Genomic DNA, 23,075 nt, shown 5'->3' with positions numbered 1-23,075 from the left:
TATGTTCATTGTTCATTTTATTAACAACTCTGGATGCAAAGAAATGATGCAACAAGAAACCCTTGGGATAAATATCCCAAAGCTTTCTTATCTGAACACAATTAGCCAGCGTCTCTCCTGTGCGCTGGGAGCCCTGTTATCTGGGCATTCAGGAAAGTGCTTCATCTGCTATCCTTGAGGGGTCCTGTTGCATCCCATCACCTTCTGGAGCCAAAGCAAGTAGTAACGAGTGATGCAATAGTGGTGGCGGGGTGGGGGGCCAACCCCCTCCATATCGCTACACCTGTCAGCACCAGTAGCTGCTTCTCCCCCAGCATGAGTACAGGATCAGGCCGAGTCCAGCCAAGGCCACAGGACAAATCTGGAGTCCTCTTTTGCTCTGGTATAAGATCTGCTGACGGCCAAATAAATAACCATTCTATGGGACGAGTGGAAATGGAGACCCAGAAGTGTATGGCGATATGAACAAATAAACTTTGGTGACCTCTTTCTCCCTCTCCCTCTCCTCTTTCCCTACTCCAGGGACTGTAAGAGTGTGAAAAGAATATTGTATTCAACCTTAAATACGGAAAAATATTCACATCCCCACCCAGTCCTCCACCTTGCCTGAGTCACCTTCCTACTCAGAATGTTGGCTCATCCATCACTGCTCAGATAGGACTGTATCACTTTCTTAGGGCTGCTGTAACAATGTGCTACAAACTGGGTGGCTTAAAACAACAGTAATTTATTCTCTCTGTTCTGGGGTCCAAAAGTACAAAATGAATATTTGGGCAAGGACATGCTCTTTCTGAATCCTTCTTTGCCTCTTCCTAGCTTCTAGTGGTTGCTGGCCATCATTGGCATTCTGTCGCTTACAACTGCAGCTCTTCAACCTCTGCCTCTGGCTTCATATGGCATTCTCCCCTCGTGTTTCTGTGCGTCTTCTTATAAAGACACCAGTCATATTGGATAAAGGGCCCACCTTACTCCAGTATCACCTCATCTTAATTTAACTAATTACATCTGCAATGACCCTATTTCCAAATAATCTCACATTCTGAGGTACTGGGGGATAGGATTTCAACATACCTTTTGCGGGGGACACAATTCAACCTATAACAGAGACCTTGGAGATGAGTCCACTAATGTCCAGTGAAATCAACAGCGAGGTGTCAGCTGCCAGAGTACACCTGAGGATGAAGGGGAGACTTCGGTGCTGTAGTTCTCTTCCCCTCTGCATCCAGAGAATGTCTACTCATCACTCACCATACTTTGCAAAGCTTCTTCTACACGTTTTGTAGAAAATAGATTACATGTATCTTTCACAAACTGCCTTTCTGTCTTGCAAATAAAAACTCAAGCTATCCCCATGCTACAGAAAATTGGTATCAGGTCATATCAGTTCACAGCTGCCTACCCGAGATTGCTGAAAAGATAAACCATAACATCACAGCATGGAGGCTACAAAAGCAGTTTCAACCAGCATCCTTGCCTACTTGTCCCAAGACCACCGCTTGCTAGGTGTGTTATCCAGGGCAAGTTACTTCTCTTTTCTGAGCCTCACTTTCCCCACCTATAAAATGGATGGCATAACTATTCATGGAGTGTTGTGCTGATAAAGTGAGATAAGGTGGACAAAAGAATATTGAAAGCTGTGCTATATCAATATGAAATACTCACAATATCATTCTTCACCCACTCAGAAGAGTTGCTCTAGACGCCTCCGTGAGGTCAGTGATGATTCATCAGGTCGTTGTCTACTCTTGCTATTTGAACATAAATATCAGTGTGCACATCCATAGAGGCCAAACATTTTACAGAAAGCCTAATTTTGGAAAAATGTGCGGCCTTGGCAGGCCCAATTGCTCTGAATAATCCAGAGGGCTGTACTCATTTTTTAATCAGATTCCATCCAGAGCTTTGTGTTGAAGCTCTGAAAATGTTTGCTGAAGGAGACCCAGCTCCCCTGTGGCAGATTGCTGTTATACTACGTATCACGAGGTTGATGGATTAACCTGGAAAGTGCATCAGCCCTTTTGGGGTGTGTAATCTCCAGATGCATATATTCGTAGACCTTCTGTTACAGTGATTCAAATTACTTTTCAGGGAATTAACTTCAGGGGGATGGGGTTACTGACATTTTCTACAAATTTTTCTTGTTGCAGCCAAGTTGTCAGAGTCGTCACCGCCATTCCGCATTGGTTATCATTAATCATGCTGGGCTTTTATATCTGTGGGCCCCAGGCATCGACTCCACAGCTGAATTATAAATGCCTTGTTTCAAATACTCCTGAAGTTTGGTCTTAACCTTTGAATCTCAAATGCCTTTTCTTTTCCTCGACCAGTTCAATTGAATTATATACTTGGAGAAAGTAAATTACATTGAGATCTGCCTCCCAATTTTAAATTATATGACTGTAGTTCTCAAGACATATTCATATTCCACAATCATAATGGTGTGATTGCATTTCCTGCCCTTGGGTGTGGTTTTGAGGAAGTAATGAATTTGCTGACAAGATTCCCACATTTCATTCCCTTAGGAATAAAGTGGTGAAACTTTGAGTTAAGGATTTTTAGGATTGTTTTTCTAAAATAACATTTCCATTTAATAAGACACTCAAAGAAATTTTATTCCTATTTATTGACTAAATTTATTCGTATTTCCATGTAGTCAGTTCTTTCCTGTGAATGCAATTGGTTGCATGACTCTTTCCAGTTGGTTGGAAAGAGTCATAACTCAGAGACACTAAGGTCCATTGTCCTTGGCAGAGGGTGGATGTACCCCCAGGAAAGTTCATGATCAATCAACACTATGTCAGATGCTCGATGAGTGTTAGTTGGTGACTGTCTATTTGAGTTCCTAATGCAGTCCATGCTTTAAGTCTTCTTACTTACTCTTCTCACTTTCCTTTCTGACTCTCCATGCCTACCACTCACCTTTGCTTTACTACCACCCAATCACCTGTGTGTTGTCACAGCCCTCCTCCTCCTCGTCTGGCCCCTCCAAGTAAAGTTCCCTTCCCTTCAGAACTCTTTCTCTTGGATCTGACTTCAAGTCCCCACTCATCAGCTTCCCTTTGTCCTTAGGTTTCAATGACATAAATTTATCTCTTCACCAGTTTCTTAAAATGTGAGGTACAATAAATTCTTTCTGGTGCTATAATAATAATATGACTCAGTACTATAACCAGCAATTCATTTACTATTTCTCTGTGTTTGTTTAACATACAGGAGGTCCAGCCTGGTCATAACAACCAAACTCTACTGGGGTGGAAAGTAAGTTAAACACCTTTTATTTCCTTGACAAGAAGCAACTAGTAGTTCGTGCTTTGATCCTTTTAGGCAACCATTTTACATCTAACATACTAAAATTAATTGGTTTGGAAAGAAAGATTTATTTTTTTTCACTTGAAAGAAATAGCAATTAGCCTAGGATTCAATTTTAGCTAGATACCCCCAAAGAAGTTTAGTGCAAAGCATGTGGTCACTTGTTACTGAGTGATTCATGGAGATTTTCAAATACCAACATCATACTTAGAACCATTTCCAAAATAGAGTTCAAATTTCAGGAAAAGAAAATAAGCACATAGCATCACAGAAGAAAAGCTACTCAAATCTGCCAAAAACTCAGAGACTTCTACGGAAAACGATGATAAAAATATCTTGTCTGGCCCCACGTGTAAGTCTCTGATCATTTCTGCAGAGGGCTCTGAAAATGCTGATCAAAAGGACCATTTTATCGAAGAATAACAGAAAGCTGCCTGTATCACTCTCTGTCAGGCCAAATAAAAGAGTGGTCCTCTCTCTGTTGTGGGATGCAGAACAAATTTCACAGGATGAATTGGCTTCTGATGGGCCTACTGGTATTTGAACTGGTACTTATGTTATTCAGCAGGACTTAGAAGACTGGCCTCTTTGTCAAACATGTGAGAAAACAGCAAACTATTCCCTATTCTTTTTCATGGAAATCTCAACGATCTCCATGGAGTTCTAACAAAAAACAAAGACAAACACAAACAAACAAAACCTTATTTATTTCCCTATAATTCATAAGGAATCGTTAAAGATAAAATTGAAGGGGAATCTTCCAATCAAAATGTATATGTGTATACACACACTCATATTTTAATGCTGATTTTGAGTTTGTTTATGATAAATATGAAACTTAGATTTTTATACCTATTGTAGTCTATATGAAAATAAAGCCGCATGGTGCATATGAGAAACGTAGGTTTATATTGTGTATACTCTGATTCATGGTGCCATTGCCTGGTGCTATTGTCTGTGATTTAGTAGTACTCAAAACCTTGCCTATGATTTAGAAATAAACAGGAAATATGACAGTCTGAAAGAACCATTATGTAATAGAGTACTACATACAGTATTATCTAATATACTTTTAAAAGATACAAAATCACCAAAGGCACATGATAAACTACTATGTTTTAAAAGGGGGTTGCTGGGACTTCCCTGGTGGTGCAGTAGTTAAGAATCCACCTGCCAATGCAGGGGACACAGGTTCGATCCCTGGTCTAAGATCCCACATGCCACGGAGCAACTAAGCCTGTGTGCTGTGCGCCACAACTACTGAGCCTGTGCTCTAGAGCCCGCGAGCCATAACCACTGAAGCCCGCATGCCTAGAGCCCATGCTCCGCAACAAGAGAAGCTACCACAATGAGAAACATGCACACCGCAACAAAGAGTAGCCCCTGCTCACAACTAGAGAAAGACGGCATGCAGCAATGAAGACCCGACGCAGCCAAAAATAAAATAAAATAAATAAATTTTTTTAAAAGGGGGTTGCCAAAGGCATTGGTGTTAAAGAAGTATTTCATCAGTACTTTAAAACTCAAGGACCACATTTCTTTCTAATTGGCTAGAGTCTGAGAATGGTCTGGGCAGGCAAAAGTCCATTAAATATTCATCTTCTTAGGAAACTAAGGAAGACTCGGTACATCACCTTTTAAAAGAAAATAGTTGTTTAATTTCTTTTGAAAGTCAAAAGTCACTTTCAGATTTGCTTCCTTTCTCAGAAAAGCCAATGCTGTCAGTAGCCCGACAATCTTATAGTAAGCTCGCAAACTTACGTCAAGCTTTCGTTTTGTTTTGTTTTGTTTAGCTTGGGATTGGTTAAAAACAAGGTGGGAAGTTGAGCCATGTGTCAAGTGTCAAATTATATATGGACAAGGTGTGCACAGCTGAGTTGTTATTTACATGGTATGATGACAGTGATGGTTAGTTTATCTCCTGGGGTCTACAAAGAAAAGCCGCTAGGTGTGCTGCCCACCAGCCTTCTCTCCCCAGCCTGCAGTGGTGCAGAATTTGCTAAGAACAGGGAATACCATTAACAATTCAGTCTAGAATGATTATTCTGTCCTTTTGAAACAGTGATTTTTAAAAAAGCACACCTCCACTCAAAGTCATTTGCTTCTTTTTCTTGTCAGAGCTGAGACGGAAAGAGGGTTGTCAAGAAAACATATTATTGAAGGTGAGTATTGCTTCCATTTTATTTTCGTTTGTCGGCTGCCGATTCAAGAAAGGTATCAACCAAACAAGTTCAGAACACATTGGAAGGGGAAAAAAATTCTCTATAAAAAGAACCACAATCAACCACGTTTCTTCCTGGGGTTGAGTGTGGGGAGTGTAGTGATATAGAGGGGAAAATGAAAACTCAAAAAGACTGGATCCTCTAGAACTCTTCTCTTTTACAGCTATGCTAACGTTAATAAAGCACTTTTGTAAGATTTTTTAAAAACTTTATTGAGATATAATTTATATACCATAAAAGTTTACCCATTTAAAGTATACAATTCATTGGTTCTGAGAATAATTACAGAGTGTGCACTCATCATCATAATTTGATTTTAAAACACCTTCATCTCCCCAAAAAGAAACCTTGTACCTACTAAGAGTCACTTCTTATCCCCTCCTTACCTACAGCCCAAGCAACCACTAATTTACTTTTGTCTCATTTCATACACATGAGATCATACAATATGTAATATTTTGTGACTGGCTTCTTTCACTTAGCATTGGACGCGCAAGGCTCAGCGGCCATGGCTCACGGGCCCAGCCGCTCCGCGGCATGTGGGATCCTCCCGGACCGGGGCACGAACCTGCGTCCCCTGCATCGGCAGGCGGACTCTCAACCACTGCGCCACCAGGGAAGCCCCTTCATTCCTTTTTGTTGCCAAATAAAATTCCATTGTATGAGTATACCACAGTTTGTTTATCCAATCATCAGTCGATGGACATTTGAGTTTTCACTTTTTGACCATCATGAATAATGCTGCTTTGAACATCTGTGTACAAGTTTTTATGTGGACATACGTTAAGACTACTATGCTTTTTTAAAAAGAGCATCTATGCATTAAAAGAAACTGGTGGAAAGTGACTACTAGGTAATTGATTCACAGTGCCATTGCTTTTGCAATGGTACTCAAAAATGGTATCATTTAGAAATAAATAAGAAATAATACAGTCTCCAAGATCTATTATGTAGTAGAGTACTGGTACTCTACTATAAGGATTATGAGAATTGTGAGGAATTTTTTATTTATTTCTTGCTTGTCTATATATTACAAAAATTTCATGCTTCTACATTTTGCAATAAAGGAAAAATGTTAAAAGGGGCCGCCATATGTTTCTAACATCTTTACACTAGTTCATGAACAATTCCATAAAAATTCAAGATTTTTATAACTTTAGATTCATAATTGATCATTGAGACAAATGATTCTTCTCCATTTTAAAACTAATTTCATTTATGAAATACCAGAGTCACCCAAAACATAAGATGTACTCTAATCCCACTACTTTCAAAATAAATACAGTGAAAGAAGTAAATTCCCCCCTCGGGTCACCTCGTCTCATTCCAGTTTGACAATACAGTGCATAGCCTTCCCTGCTTTTCCCTGTAGTGTCACTGACTTGTCTATCTACCTATACACACTTACTTACAAATACAAAAATGTATGTATTAATCACTAACTGTTTTTTAGTATATTTGTAGGCTTCTGGGCTTTGAAATCAGAAAAACATTGCTTCAAGTTCCAACTCCTGTCATTTATGAGCTGGGGGACTTTGTGCAAGTTACTTAACCTCACTCATCCTCATCTCCTGGACTCTGAGATGGGCTATCAATATCCTACCTCACAAGGTTACTATTCAGGGATTGAACTTAGATTGTTTACATTGAGCACAGTGTCTGTCATATAATAAGCACTTAATAAATGTTATTTTTGTCATCATCACCATCATCATCGTTCTTAATAGTGTAACTACCAGTCTTCTTCCTATGGATAAGGACACTAAGTAAGTAATATTCTGAGGCTGCCACAATGAATGACCACATTCTAGCTCTTGAGAAAGCTTGCAAATTCCTTACCCAAACAAAATCCCTCCTCAGTTCATAGTATCCAGTTTGACATTGTACAGTCAAACCCAGCCTGCCTCCCCAAACTGTTACCATTCCTGCTCTGGCATTTGCCCCATGACTTTTGTCATCTACCACAAAGTTTGTCAAACAGAAAAAATCCAAGTCTTTGGCTTGTGTACCAAGCTGAACAAACATGGTGGCAGTGTGCTGCCTAGAAAGTTCTTGTTTTTCTTTTCTTTTCTTTTTGATCTAATTGATTCAAAAAGAGATTCAGAAAGTGATTTACACTAGCTATCAACAAAGAAATAGAAAAATTGATGAGAAAAAGAATGGAGAAGTTGTGCTACTGTGCTTTTCACTGAATCTCTATTGATTTAATATTTACCAGTGTGTATGCATAATTTCAGAACTCTCCTTTTTAAGTCAGTTTTCTTCAAGCCACATACAACTCAATAGAAATAAAATTCTCTCTCCTTTTAAATAAGTCAGAAATCCTCTTGGGAACTAATCTCTCAGGATGGATAAACCAGTTCAGCTGAAATTCAAATTGACCCAGATTCAAGCTAATACAAAATTTCACACTTTTGAGGTTGAAGAAGAATTGGGATCAATTATTATGTTGTTACTGTTGGTGGTATTTTGCAGTTTATAGTTTCAGCCAAAGACAAAAATACTCATGACTGCAAGATTCAGCTCAAAGGGTATTTCTAGGCAGGCTGAAATTAGGGAATTGAGTGAATTTTACAGAAAAAAAGAAGGGACGTGAGATTTCTAGACCCAGAATAAATTTTGAAAAAGTTTACAAATCATTATCCTCAGGTTTCATTGGTACTTGGCCTGTGATGAGGATGACTCTATTCAACATTGGGGTTTCATATGCACATTAAATTTGAGAAGCACTGTTAAAGAATGAGACAGAAGTCCAATTCATGTAGAGTTCAGGCCACTTGTGGGCTGGGTGACCTTGGCCACCTGAGTTAGTTTTTAGAGTGTAAAATTAGCTTGATTTGGGCATAATGCAATTTTGAAAAAAGTCATATGAAAGACCTTTTCAGTGAGCCCAAAGTCCTTGACTTAGATCCAGCTAGAAACAACATTCTCCTTAGATTAATAAGGAGGGAGTAGAAATTTCACTAATAGTTTTATTATATTCATTTGGAATCACAGGATCCTCCCAGGCTCTGAAAGTCTATTTATCCATTCAGCCATTCCACAAACATTCATTAAACCCAAATTTGTGCCAGTGTTAAAATTTAGCAGATCAAAGCTCTTTAGTATCTAACATGAAAGAATGGAAATAGTTTGGTAAGTCAAATTGTAAGCATAAGTAAATTGTTTCTGTGATTTTATAGGCAAAAGCTGTGTTTAAGTCTGTATTTGCCTTTCAGGTAAACAACAGTTTTGTTATGTGATTCAATACACAAACCCACTGTCCTTGTTTTAGGAGGAGGAGAGGAAAATAATCTGAGAAAGCTCCGCTTGAAACTTTTTAATGAATGGCAAATATTAAACCCTACTATCTGAACTTTTTAAAAAAGAGACAATTGATGATTTTTCAATTAAAGAATGAATTTCTTAACAAATGGATTCACCACAGGATTCCTTCCCAGTGCACCATGTTCATGGTAAACTGAAATCACCCACCCAAAACAATCATGTTTCATAATGGGAGGTGTAGCCAGTTATATTATTCTAATGCAGGGCAGTCTTTATAAAAATAAGCATGTCTCAAATCATGACAGAGAGGTCTGCCGAGAAGAAGCTGGAAAATTATATTGGGAAGCAGTGTACCTTATTTAAGGCAACATTTTTTTTCAAGCCTGATCGGAAAACAAATATGCCATAGGAGTAGAAGATGATGACACAGCCTATTTGAAGAGAACATTGCAGAATTTCCAAACTACTCGTGGCCTTGTTTCTACAGAGTTAAATCTGCAATGATGAACACATGTTCCACCTCTAACCCTGCCAAAACTGCTTAACATCTGGAATGAACATATTCCTTTAGACGCCTATGAAAGAGGCTTAAATTGAATCAATTTTCACCTTATGAACAATACAGTTCCTGTTACACTTCAGAACCTAAAAGAGAGATTAACTTAGATTTCTTTTTACTATAGTCACTTGAAAGCTATTTTCTTTACATAATTTATTCTCCTGTGGACTTTTGAGGACTTGCCAGTTAACATCTAGACATCTCCTCAAGAGGAGGGAACGTTTCTCCTGCTTCTCCTGTCTTCACTCCCACAGACACTGGGTTAGCGCCAAGGGACAGGCTAATGTCAAAAGTGCCTTCAGCAAGTGCATTCGCTGCACGGGATCACTTACCTCCTTAGGTCATGATTAGCCATTCGGATGCCTCTCTGGAGCCAAGGTTAATGCATTTTTGCACATCTACTTAAACTTAAAACAATACTTGGCCCCAAGCCAATGCTCAACAAACATTTGCTAAGTAGAGGTAGAATATGACGATTTGTTTATTGGAGATAAACCCTAAATGGCTCTCAAGGAGACACTTGTTAGCATGTCTTTATGTTGCTACAAGATTAAAGCATCCAAATAGAAAAAACCAGGACTACCTGGTTTGTTTTGTAGTCACATGAAAGATCAAAACAGAAAGACCATCTAGCTCCATTTTGTCTGTGGACAGATGAGGCTACTAAGGTCCAAAGAGGCTAAGAGACTGGCAAAGTCATTGAAGCCAGCGCGATTTAGTACCCTGGATCCCAAGGCCTGTGCCGCACCTGCATGAAGACCTCTCCTCTGAATGCCAGACTGGTCCATCCTGCAGCCAAGAGCTCCGTGGGGTTGACTGATGTGCTGCTCAGACCCATCATGGCTCCCAACACCACCATCAATCTGCTTCTCCCGTGACTTTCTCATTTACTAACAGTCACTTAACTTCTCAGGCCAAACATCTAAGAGTCCTCCTTGATACCTCTACCTCCACACTTTATATTCAGTACACCAAGAGTCCTCTTATTTCTACCTATACAACTTGTCCCGAATTTGAACACTTCTCATCAGCTTGGTCCAAGCGTTGTCTACTACAGTGACCTCCTCACTGGTCTCCCCTCCCTGCTGTCACTCTCACCCCTGAAGGTCACTCTCAGCAGGCCAAGAGATCAGTTCAGAACACAAATCTTATATCATCATTTCCCCAACTTAACTCCATTTCTTTACCTCCCAGCCCCTCACCAACGTCTTTCCATCTCACAAAGAGTAAAATCCAAAATTCATGCCATGGATTACAAGACTTTATGTGATTGAGATTTTCAAAGTGAGCAGACAGTGTCTCTTAGGTGCACAACCTCCTTTTACTCCACTTCAGAGTCAGAGTAGAGACCTGGTGGATCATTGACAGGATACAACACATCATTTCTTATATTCTCACGTGAATACTCTTGAATCTTGGCCTAAATATCAAGAAAAAAGGCTTTCCGGAGAAAGAACTGAGAGATGAGGAATGACTGAATACAATGGGACTGTCATTCTATCAAGTCCATGTCATTATTTATGGGTGCATACTATTACCTTGAACTATGAACCTTTGCCAACAGATGCTCTCAGTATGTACTGTTTGGTCCCTGGAGATAAATACAAATACCATGTCCATGCATCTTTAACCCCCCAGAGCCCAGCACAGTTTCAGATCAAATTGGAACTCAGTACTTGCTTATGGCATGGAAGAGGAAAGGACTTACGTTGTGACTGATCACACTGCATTCCAACAGGTCAGAGTTAGTCATAGCTCCTTCTGGTTTCTCTCAGCCCACACTGAGCTGTTCAGAAGAGCACAGAGGGAGAGTGCCATCATCAGAAAGGAGGACACTTCGTTTCCAGTGCCAGGCATGGGCCAGAACTGTCACTAAATGTCTCCCTTTAAAACCAGGAGGTCCAGTGAAAATCTTTGGCATCTAGTCTTTGGCACCATTCATCTTGAGTCTTTCCAGATGTGAGCACCACTGTTATAACTACCGCACTTCTATAGACTGTTGCACTTACCAAGTGCTTGCCAACTGATTTTATCTGCTCTCTGGAGCAGCGATCCTGAAGGTTGTAAGTATTGTTATCTCCACTACAGGTTAGAGAACTGAGTCACACACAAAAAGGTCAAATAACCCAAGTGGGATCACATGCTAGAGTACAGATTTCCAACCCTTCAGACCTTGGGATACCCTATTATTGTTTGCTTAATTATCTTTTCCTCTCCTTACCTCCTCCATACACACAGCTGCTTCCAAAGGTGGCTCATATCATAGTGCTTTTTAAGCCGAATTTAATTTCAAGATGCCCATTGAGATAGCTGGTAATACCCTGAGCCTGAAAGCCAGTGGTTTTTTAAGAACAGGCATTAGACTTTACAACACCTGTCTGCCCTAATCTCTTCATCAGTGCTTCTTTTAACAAGCTACCATCACAGACAATCCTTTCTCAATTAATGAAAAAATATTTCCAGAACTGTATTCAAGCACTCCATCTTCCTGTCAGAAAAGTAATTGTGGCTGGCTGATAAGCCAGTTTGAAAAATCAAATTTAAATGAGCCAAATTTAAATTTATAAGCGCCTCATTTAACATGCAATTAATTTTACGCCTATAATAAAAAGAGAAAAACCCCCGGTCTTCCTGTGGAATTAAATAGGCTGATAAGGAAATGCTGTGCCTCATAGAAATGAGAAAATAATTCTTGAACACTGTCATCTTTTTGGTTGCATAATACTATATACAATATGTTCTGTCTCAGGGAAGTATTAATTTTACTGAAATTAAATATTTTTTCTGCATAATCATAGGAATGTGACTCAGTGTTTAGGGTTGAGACGTAGATTATTGGCTCCAGATTTTTTTTTTTTAAGCTCTCACTCTCTCCTTTATATTACCCCTTAAATCTTTAGGGCTTCTAGTGTTTTTGTTTCTTCTCAAAAGAATGGGGAATAATAGAAACGGTGGGGCTCAGCTATATTTAAGGTTCTTCGAACTTTTGTTTTCATTAGTAAAATGTTGAGCGAAGCCTTCATTTGCCAACCCTTTTATTCCTATTAAAACCCATGTGTACATTATGATGGGGTTATCAGTCACTTATTTATGACTTACACCATTTTATTGTTTTTGATATGCAATAAATATAGCTCCATCCCATTATAAGCCCATTAAGTAATTCAAAACATGACATTAATTTGCATTTTTCAAGAAGAAAGAAGTTAAACTCAGGCTGCTTTTTATTACTTTGCTTCTAGACACAGCCACACAGGAGCCACCGTGAAAAGTCATTACCAACTGTGGATTTCCAGTGGAGCACTAATACCATTGAGAAAGTTCTAAGGCTTTTCTTTGTTGGGGACAATGTCAGCCCTTGATATATTTTTAAAAGGTTCTAGGGGCCAATAAACACATTACAGTATTCGATGTCTTTTTTGAAACTAATCCAATGCTTTTTCTTTTTTAAAGTAAATTCTTGAAGGAAACCAAGCTTCAACTATTTCTAATAGTGCTCATATTTAGATTTTTTGAGGTTTTCCTGCTTCTGTTCCCAGGACTGAAGGGCTCCCTCCAGAGGCTACAGCTCGAGTATGTGGATGTAGTCTTCGCAAATCGACCAGACAGTAACACCCCCATGGAAGGTGAGTGAAGAAATGTAATAAAAGACTCTAGAGTTACTGATTCTAGCTTGACGACTTATTCCACTCACAGTAGGAAATGAAATATATTCAGACTGATTTGACTGAACATGAAAGATAAAAACCTTTCCAGTCGATGTCTTTCAGCCTCAATATTTACCCACAAAGTCAGTGCTCCGCATCTTGCATCTTCATTAATTTTTGAGCAGTTGCAGGCGCCGGGAGTGTGGCTCCTACCATTACAGTGCTCACTTTCTCCAGGTTCCTTTCACTTCTGTGATTTTATCAACTAAAACAATAAACGTAATTGGAAGGGGAGTTTATAACCCAGCCATCATTATTTTGGAGTGAGTTCTCTGAGGGTATTCTTACTTTATAATGACTCTAGGTCAGATTAGTCTCCAATCTGTGGTGATAAGTGCTAAGTGCTACCATGAGCAGAGGCTTTACAGGAGCGACTACTTGAAAATGTGACTCTTCGTTGCAATCTGGTTTTTGATTCTCAAGGAGCTGCAATATTTTATCTCCATTGTGTTAACAACTGTTTAAAGACAATTTAAGTATCTCCCTGTGGAAGCTTTCAGAATGTTCCTAAAACCAGATCTTCTTCAATCTGCATTTATTTATGGAAACTACCTAGGATGATTGAAGATAGTTTGGGAGGAAAAATTTAAAAGAAGGTTCTAGTTAATTGAGATTTATAGTCATATGGATTATCATATACCTGAGGTGAATGAGAATGAAGATATTTGGGAAAAAGAAGGAAAAAAATAATGTTTTGGTTATTTGAGATTTACTATATGACATGGATTTTACAAATTTTTAAAGAATTAGAATACTTGACATAAAATTACACTAAGGTAAATTTAGTTTTGATGATTCAGAAGGTAGTTCAGGATCCTGTAATAAATCAGGTTCTGTAAAGATTTGTTCTTGCTAGAGGGTTATAGAAGTTATGGAAGTTATAAATGATTGCAGTGTATATAAATATTTCTGTAGGCTGCATTTCTGAAAATAAAAGTTGTGGAAACTATTTTCCTTGCTATTTATGTCTTTTACAACCACAGAGAAATGGTTAAAATATATATTTATATATCTAATTTTCTCTTAGAGTTTTCTGCTTTTTTGATTTGAGTAAATTAGGAGTTTATTATAAAGCAATATCAGTGTTGGAACTTCATAATAAGAAATTATCCATGGAAATGACATAAAATGCATATTTTTATCAAAGCAAAGAATAGGTGTTTGATAAAGCAAATCATAAACATTTTATTAGTGTAAGAAGTGCTTATTGCAAGGATAATATGATGTCACACTATTCTCAATGCCACATTAAAACAGAGCACTGAAGCTATGGCGTGAGCACAATCGTCAAGTAAAATGCCATTCAGTGGCAGCTGTGAAAGACTGAAATTGCTTCCCATTTTAAGTGCCTAGTGACTATTTTCCTCTTTGGAAAAATGTCCTTTGCAATTATGCTATGTACAGGAAAGAAGAACATCTGGGATTTTTCAGCATCTTTTTGGTTTTTTTTTTGGCTCATTTTCCCCATTCTACCACTATCTTTAATCTGAGGGATATAATATAGAAGTCTCTGAAACAGAAAACATTATAATTTGCATTATATACCTACAGAAGGAGAAAATTCTCAATTAGGAGCCAAACTATGTGATACTGATAAGATAATGGTATCTCTTATATAAAGACTAATATGTGTTGACATTTATCAGAAGGGAGCTTCAGAACATAGAAAACAAAAACAAACCAGATTGCTACCTGATAGAATGTATAACTGCAGCATTAACCAGTCTCCGCTGGAATCAGAGAATATTTACATTTTCTCTGAGTTTCTTACAAAAAATACCACAAAGCAGAATAAGAAGCTGTTTTTTGGTTGTTTTTTTTTTGTAGTATGCAGGCCTCTCACTGTTGTGGCCTCTCCCGCTGTGGAGCACAGGCTCCGGACGTGCAGGCCCAGGGGCCATGGCTCACGGGCCTAGCTGCTCTGTGGCATGTGGGATCTTCCCAGACCAGGGTTCGGGGCATGAACCCATGTCTCCTGCATCGTCAGGCAGACTCTCAACCACTGCGCCACCAGGGAAGCCCTGGAAGCTGTTTTATCATGAGTCATTGTCCAAGTTCAGAAGTCTAATGAAGGGTGTCAAGTAGAGATTTGTACTTGTTGATAAGGTCAAGAAACATGGCATTTCAAAGCTCTGCAGCAACCAACCTCCTTATGCTGGAATGTAACCTTCTCTCTCCCACCCCCAGCAAAGGGAGATCCACTCCTGGCTGGCACGTAAGACTCCGAGGCTTATTATTCCTCTGGGATGACTTAGCAGGTTCACACTACAGGCAAGTCCCCATGTAGGACTTATTCCAGATTGAAATAGCTTCCCTGTGATGTCTCCCTAGCTTTGCAGAAAATGTGTATCCTCAAACAATATACTCATTTGTTCCAAGGTGAGCCAGATGGAAGGGCCAGTTTGGTATTAGTCTCTAGAAACTCATTCTCTATATTTAGTCTTTCCTTCTTTACTGTAACAGAGGAAAGGACTGATCTGGGCAACAGAGAGAAGAAGAAATAGGAAATAAGAAAAAAATAAGAAATAGACAGGGATTTCCAGGTAGCCTTGGGTGCATTTTCTCTTCTAAAAATGAAAAAAAAAAAAAAAAAAGGTGTGTAAGCTATGTCTGGATTCCATGTTGTTATTAAGTTTCATTTTTGCAATGATTTTGTGAATCATATATGTGTGTATGTGAGTGAAAGTTCTACCTTAGGAAGGCTATTAGGGTTTCTAAAAACAATGGAAAACTAAATGTTACGTATAGTCAAAATTACCCTTGAAAACCCTATAGTAATGACTTGTTGTCAGTGTTACTCTATAGCCTTTAATTACTCAATTTCTTCTCCATATATAGTGACAAAACCATCACTAGATACTTTCCCAGACACCTTTTTTTTTTTTTGGTAACGGCCTTAATATCATTCACATACTTTTCTTACTTTAGCAACTCACATTGGCAATTTTAGGCTCAACTGCATCCATTTCTGTCTAATATAAGAGATGGAACAGTGGTTGCCAAGTGCATATTGCTGAATTTTCCTATATTAAATCTACATATGTTGGCACTGTTCTTTGTATGTGTGCCTCACAGTAAACCCTTAACATTTGTAGATCACCTTTATTGGTTTCAACCATTCCCATCAATTCCATGGACCCACAACACACCCTAACTTATGATTTTGCCAAGGCACCTATATTAAACCCTGGGGAACTAATGAGAGAACTTAGCCCAGCTTTCTAAGACTCATTTTAAACAACTTTGATTTAAATTTATTAAAATGCCAACCCCATCCTCTTGATTCGCACCATGAAAGGATGTTAATTGGGAATAAACCAACGCGAGTTTCATCCAGTTTCTACATATCAGATGACAACAAATTGAGCCAGAAAAAGATTAGCAGTAGCATCTTCATAATATTGGCATCATGTATCAAATTCGTTGTTGCCTTCCCTCCTTCCTTAGAAAGCCACTAGACAAAAAGTGAGTCCTTTCAAAAGAATGGCCATAAATTCCCGAAGTGCAACCAATGGAGAAGGAGGTGAGACTGCCTTTGTAATCTACAACCCTGTGGAATGCGATTAGACATTTTACAGCTATGGGAAGATGTTCCTGACAACAGAGGGGAACTTGTATACTTTTTCCTCTGTCCTTCTTGTTTATTTTTTCTGGTTCACCTAGTAGTAATTCATTTTTCTTTCACAGCACCTGCCATGCCATCTGTCTCTGCTATAATATCTGGCGTTGATGGCATGTTTTCCAATTCCAGAAAAAATCAGTCCCATGTCCCATTTCTTCTTTCTTATACTTCTGTGTTCTTCCCAGTAGAGTCACTGACAGTTCCTTGAGCTCCATGATACTCACATTCTTAAGTCTCTCACTTCCATAAATCCTCAAAGTATATTTCAAAATCTTCTCTTAAGCTCATTAGTCAAGAGAAAGTTCATTCCAACATGAATCATGTTGGACATGGATAGACACAGAGCATTTGTGTGTCTGAGGACCTGCACTAGGAGTTTTTGGTGTGGTTTTCTGTCATTCACAAGTGCTGGGCTAACTTCTCCATCCATACTCTTCTCATTGATCCAGAGAGGAAATAACTGAGCATGACTGCGGGCATGAAAGGAGGCTATAAACCATGTACCACTTGTGAATAGTAGAAAAAAGAGGGGACCCATTTTAGTTTATGTAGCTTTTTAAAAAAGGAAAGAAGAAAGGCCACTAAATTCATTGATCTGAGAATATGATGATTTTAAAATTAAATTATATTTTAATTAAATTTTAATTTTAAAAAATTTGGAATTGAGTCCTCTTTTATTTATTTAGAATTTTTTGCCAAAACTAGTTAATCTCGCAAACTCCCAGAGTCATTAGATGTTATTCTCAATCTAATTACAGTTCAAATTATTTATTTTTTTCCTGCTATTAGGTCAATGCAGACATAAAACAACCCAGATGTCTTATTTCAAATAAGAGAGACAAGATCAAAGTTAGCTTCACTTAATTCCCATAACATCATCATGTCAAACAACCTATTCCAAAAGAATTTCCTTCTTTCTAAGCCATCTTTTTACTGTCCACATATGCCAGCAGGAATCTACAGATATTCAGGAATCTAGGACATCCAATGACAGCTCAGGAAATACCAGAGAGTGGCAAACATTGCAGGATCCCAAATTTTCTACACTTTCTCAATTCCAGAACACTGGACCTGGATATTTAGCATCCAAAGTAAAGTTTTCAGAACAAAAATGTAATGATCCCCAAACCTAGAAATATTGTCTAACCACCATGGATCATCCCTTCTGCCTTTGTATTTTATTGTCTTCCCTGAAAAACACCCTCAATCTGTCCCCCGCAAAAGAACATAATAGGAAGAAATCTTCTGCCAATAGGCTATAACAGTGTTGTTCCATAGAAATATTTTGAAAGCCACATACGTATTTTCAATTTTCTATTACTTACATTTAAAAAGTAAAAAGAAACAGGTGAGATTAATTGTAAAAATATATTTTAATTTAAGCCAATATATAAAAAATTATCATTTCAACATGCAATCAATATAAAAATTACTGAGGAGATATTTTACATTACTTTTTTTCATACTAAGTCTTTGAAATCTGTTATGTATTTCACACTTATAGCACATCTTAATTTGGACCAGCCACATTTCAAGTGCTCAATAACCACATGTGGCTAGTGGCTACTATTTGGCCACACAGGTCTATAAACTCTAGTTCAAGTCTAGCAGAGCACCAGACACATACTGGGGGCTCAATATGTATTTATTGTGTGGATGGATGGATAGATAGATGGATGATTAGATGGATGAGTGAACAAGTTGTTTGATTGAATGAATGAAGCTCTAACGTTAAATAGATCCACCATCACCTTTCTCTACTTGAAAACCTATTTTGGTTTCCTAACATCTATGAACATTCTGGTACCTGATCTGGTTCAGCATATTTTAGGGTGATATTAAGAAGGATAGGTTGCTGGCAAAGGGCGCCAGGACACTCTTTACATCCCATTTCTCCTCATCTCTCTTAACAGCAGCATCCAGATGCCAGATCTCTCTCCAGAAATCTAGCTGATACCTAAATGAGCAGAAACGAATGGAGGCATGATTCTTTTGCAGTTCAGTTGCCCCTGAGGATTACTATATCAAATATTAAAATTATCTAACCCATTTCATTTATGACCCTGGCCAGGATGCTCTGAGGGCCTCTGGTGTTCGTCAGATCAATCTAACCTCCTGGCTTGAAAGGCTAGGACAGCTAGTTTTCAAGAAATTAATTTGGAGAAAGTGATTTTCATATCTAAGAGGATGAGCCAAACCCTACCAAGCCCATGGCAAAAAAAAAAAATTGTGTTCCAATTTTACTAAATCAGTTTTATTTCCATTTTAACTGTGAATTCACCAAACAGTTTACTGCTGCTTTAGACGTATTCAGCTGATATTTTATCCTTTACAGAACACCAAGTCATGCTGTTAAAAAAGAAATTAATTTCATTCATTCTAAGAAATAACATGGGGGATGGTTGAGTTCATTTTGTGTTCTTTCAGTCTCTGGTGTGGTTTTTTAGAAAAATCTTATGTTTCTGTCATCGTGGGCCTCCTTCTCATTAGGACAATATTTCTATAAAATGGACTGGGAAGGCATCAGATAGACACAGCTTTAAATCCTGGCTTTGCTACCTGTTAGACTGTATGCCTAGGGCAAGTTTCTATCCTCACTGAGGCTCAGTCTCCTCCCCTGAAAATGGAGGTAACATATAAAGTGGCTTCTGAAGGAGTTAGCATTGTGGGTACAGCACCTCACTCACAGCAGGGGAAGAAACAGAAGCCTCATTTCTAGAACGCCCCGCACAACACACATACACATAAAACTCCCTTCTCTCTGGGTCTCTCTCAAAGGTAAGCATAGGAGACGACTAAGACCCTAAAATTAGGTGATGAAAATCAAATGAAGGTAGCCAAGCTGCAGGGTTAGCCAGGGTCTGCGGTGAGGCCATGTAGAATCAAGGTACACAGTTGGTAATAGAATTATTTTCTAGCTCACATTTTTCTCCTTGAAATTTTTGCTCTGAAATTCTCCATGCCCTTTAAAATTATGTAATTATAGATTTTCCAGGGTTAATCTATTCAGTCAAAAGGTGATCTTAAGCCTGTGATTTTATTTTCAAAAGTGTATCTAGAAAAAAACTCAATAATAAGATTCACTCATTCATTCAATTGATATTTTTTGAATATCTGTACCAGCAGACAGAAGGTGCCTGGGTCAATAGCACACTTGCTCTATTGGAAAGACTCAGGGACAAATCCACCTAGCCATTAACTGTAGTTCACCAGTTAGTCTGATGTGCAGATATGGACTCTTTGCATTTCTTGCACAGAGGATTTTTGAAGCCAGAATGGGGTCACCAGTGGGTGACTAATTTAAGACCACACTTGACAATGAAAAGTATACAAAAAAAAAGACTTTGAGTCCTCATATGGTTCATGTATATTTAGTGTATCTTTTTTCTTTAAATTTATTTATTTTACTTTTGGCTGCATTGGGTCTTCGTTGCTGCGTGCAGGCTTTCTCTAGTTGCGGCGAGCAGGGGCTACTCTTCATTGCAGTGAGCAGGCATCTCACCACGGTGGCTTTTCTTGTTGCAGAGTACGGGCTCTAGGCGCACAGGCTTCAGTAGTTGTGGCACGGGGGCTCAGTAGTTGTGGCTCACGGGCTCTAGAGCACAGGCTCAGTAGTTGTACAGCATGGGCTTAGTTGCTCCGTGGCATGTGGGATCTTCCTGGACCAGGGCTCAAACCCGTGCCCGCTGCATTGGCAGGCAGATTCTTAACCACTGCGCCACCAGGGAAGCCCTATTTAGTGTATCTTGAATGTTTTGTGTTTCATGTCATAGGCATAAGGATGCATTGTGAATATCATTGTGAATATCATCACCCTTCCCTCAATGCTCAGTACACACATTTTCTACTTTGTCTATGGCTACCATGACTCAGAGCTTACTAATCCACTTAGTCTTACTGTTATGTGAACTCTGCCTGTCTCACAAGCTTCTTGTTTCTCTAGCCAGTTTCATTTATCCTCCTTATTCACTTCTCTCACTTTCTTGAGCAGAACTGAATAATCTTAAGTAACACAGCAAAGGCACATTACGGAGTTCACCACCCTTACTTGTTGGCATGCTGCCTCAGATTTGCAGAGTCAACTTCTAGGGCCATTGGAAAAATTTCCAGAGTTTGGACCATGGATCACTGTGATATGTATCTAACAGGAACAGAGCCCTGGTTAACAATTTTCATTTTCCAACTAGATTCCATAGAGAGAATAGGAGTTTTAGAACATACTGAGAAGTTAAGTTTGCCAAGGCTAAAGAAAATATGTGATAAGCTGGCTTTAAAGGAAACAATATTCCCGATAATAATTTGTAAACATTTATGGGTGTATTTTGTGCTTTCTATGGAAGCCAAAGATTCCTAACCTCATTTCATAAAATCCTTTTGGAAGGGAGTATCCTGGTAATATTCTATGCAATTTACCTACTTCCTCTACTCTCTCTCCCTTTTTTCCCTTTCTTCACATCTTCAGTCAACAGTGAAGGCAGAAGGGATACAACTGCTATCACTAGTAACACACAAAAGGAGAAACAACGTGGGCCATGTGTCTGGAGGCCCGTTGTACCTCCTCACCACAAATCTGTGGTCTTCACCAAGCTCAGAAAGGGTGTTTTTTTTTTTTTTTCCTTAAGTTGTTTTTAATCAAGAAAAAAAAGAGAGAGAACGGAGACGGCTTCTGCTCACCCCAGCTGTCAGGTGGAAACAGAATTGCTTAGTATTCTGGGGCTGTGGGTTTGTGACTCATGGGAGCTTCCTTCTGTGTGAGTTATCTCTCTGAAAGTAGCTGGAGTTGTGACAATATTCACCTCCATATACTGAGGGGATGTCAACTCAATCTCAGGGGAATTCATCTTTTTAAGTTCCTCATTGTGCTGTAGCTGATCTGCGGTGACATGGGGAGACTAACATTATCCAGCTCTCCAGCCCGGGCAGGTGGGGCTGTGGGTTTTACCTGTCTGTCAGAGCAGCGTCTCGCTCAGGGTTTACTAGTATGTGAATTCAGTGGGCTGAGCAGAGCCACCTGTGGCATGGCTAATCTGGAATTCTCAGACAGTGGGGATAAACAAATACCCTTAAGACTCTCTCTCACTTTCTGTAAAAAATGAAGTAATGAAAGGCTCAATGGCTTTTTAAAGCCCTCCTGGATGTTGAATATGTGTAATGAAAAAATACAGGATCTGCAATCAGAGGACGAGGGTGATAGTCTTAGGTGTGTGAACTTGCTTGAGTTGCTCAGTTACTGCTGCTCCGTTTTTCATTTGGAAAATGGGAAGAATAGAAACAGTACCTGGTCTAGCTATTTCCAAGATTGTTGTGACAATAACGTGAGATAAATGGGAACGTTTGATTCGTAATGCCCTGCACAAATATTTTGAGATTGTTAGTTACGTGTGTGTGTGTGTGTGTGTGTGTGTGTGTGTGTGTGTATAATACATATATTAAGGTGTCGTAACTGAAGTTTCAACCAGGCATGGAGACACAGCTGAAAATTGGTGAATTTCAAAGAGAGATGTCAAATCTTCATTTGTATATAGTAAGTATCCAACATATGAACGAATTCTGTTCCAAGAGCGCGTTTTATGTCCAATTTGTTCATAAGTCCAACAAAGTTAGCCTAGGTACCCAACTAACGCAATCACCTGTATAGTACTGTACTGTAATAGGTTTATAATACTTTTCACACAAATAATACATAGAAAACAAACACAAAAAATAAATAAAACAGTTTTAATCTTACAGTACAGTACCTTGAAAAGTACAGTAGTACCAGCTACATCACCGCTGCTTTTACGCTTGCTTCCGGACATCCTGGGCTTGAAATAAAGATACTGTACTCTATAGAGTACTGTACAGTAAAGTACACAAAAGCACAACCACTTGTAGAGTATGCACACACGTGACAGTGTACACCAGACACATGAACTAACTTAGGTGATTGGACATGCGAACGCACGTTCCCATCTTTGAAAATTTGCACCTTGCAGGTGCATATGTAGGGGACTTACTGTACTCGCAAAGGAAAAGGGCCAGAGCTGGCTCCGTGTCTCTTTCTTCCCCTGACATTATATTTTGAGAAATTAAAAACCTACAGAAAAGTTGAAGCAATAAACAGCCAATGCTCTTTACCTAGATTTACCAAATTGTGCTATATTTTGCCTCTATTTTGCCCTCTCTTGTTCTCTTGCACTGTGACCTTTCACCCATAAATACTTTCTTCTCTCTCTCCTGAGATGCAGCATTCTTCCACAAAAGCATCATGCACTCATCACACTCAAGAACTTTAACGTTGATACACCACTGTTGTCTACACAAGCCATACTTAAATTTCCTAAAATGTCCTTTTTAGGATTCCGTTGTTGTTGTTTGAGAGGGAGATGAGTCTGTGATTCAATTAAGAG

At 38.9% G+C, this 23,075-nt stretch overlaps 1 protein-coding gene across 5 annotated transcripts in view; it reads left to right on the top strand.

Moving 5' to 3' along the window:
• KCNAB1 (potassium voltage-gated channel subfamily A regulatory beta subunit 1) overlaps positions 1 to 23,075 on the top strand; it is a 398,866-nt gene that overhangs the window by 330,327 nt on the left and 45,464 nt on the right. For 3 of the 5 annotated variants that reach the window (XM_024741206.1, XM_024741198.1, XM_024741197.1), the window contains exons 6-8: positions 3,214 to 3,258; positions 5,428 to 5,471; positions 12,897 to 12,983. In XM_024741206.1, coding sequence (XP_024596974.1) covers positions 3,214 to 3,258; positions 5,428 to 5,471; positions 12,897 to 12,983 — 176 coding nt within the window. The remainder of the gene's footprint in view (positions 1 to 3,213; positions 3,259 to 5,427; positions 5,472 to 12,896; positions 12,984 to 23,075) is intronic. The other 2 variants (XM_024741216.1, XM_024741225.1) reach the window with 1 other exon arrangement.

This window comes from Neophocaena asiaeorientalis, unplaced genomic scaffold (assembly GCF_003031525.2).
Source record: "Neophocaena asiaeorientalis asiaeorientalis breed wild unplaced genomic scaffold, Neophocaena_asiaeorientalis_V1.1 scaffold556, whole genome shotgun sequence".
Classification (NCBI taxonomy): Eukaryota; Metazoa; Chordata; class Mammalia; order Artiodactyla; family Phocoenidae; genus Neophocaena; species Neophocaena asiaeorientalis.
Note: the sequence above shows the minus strand (reverse complement) of the source record. Positions and strands in the feature narration are given on the sequence as shown.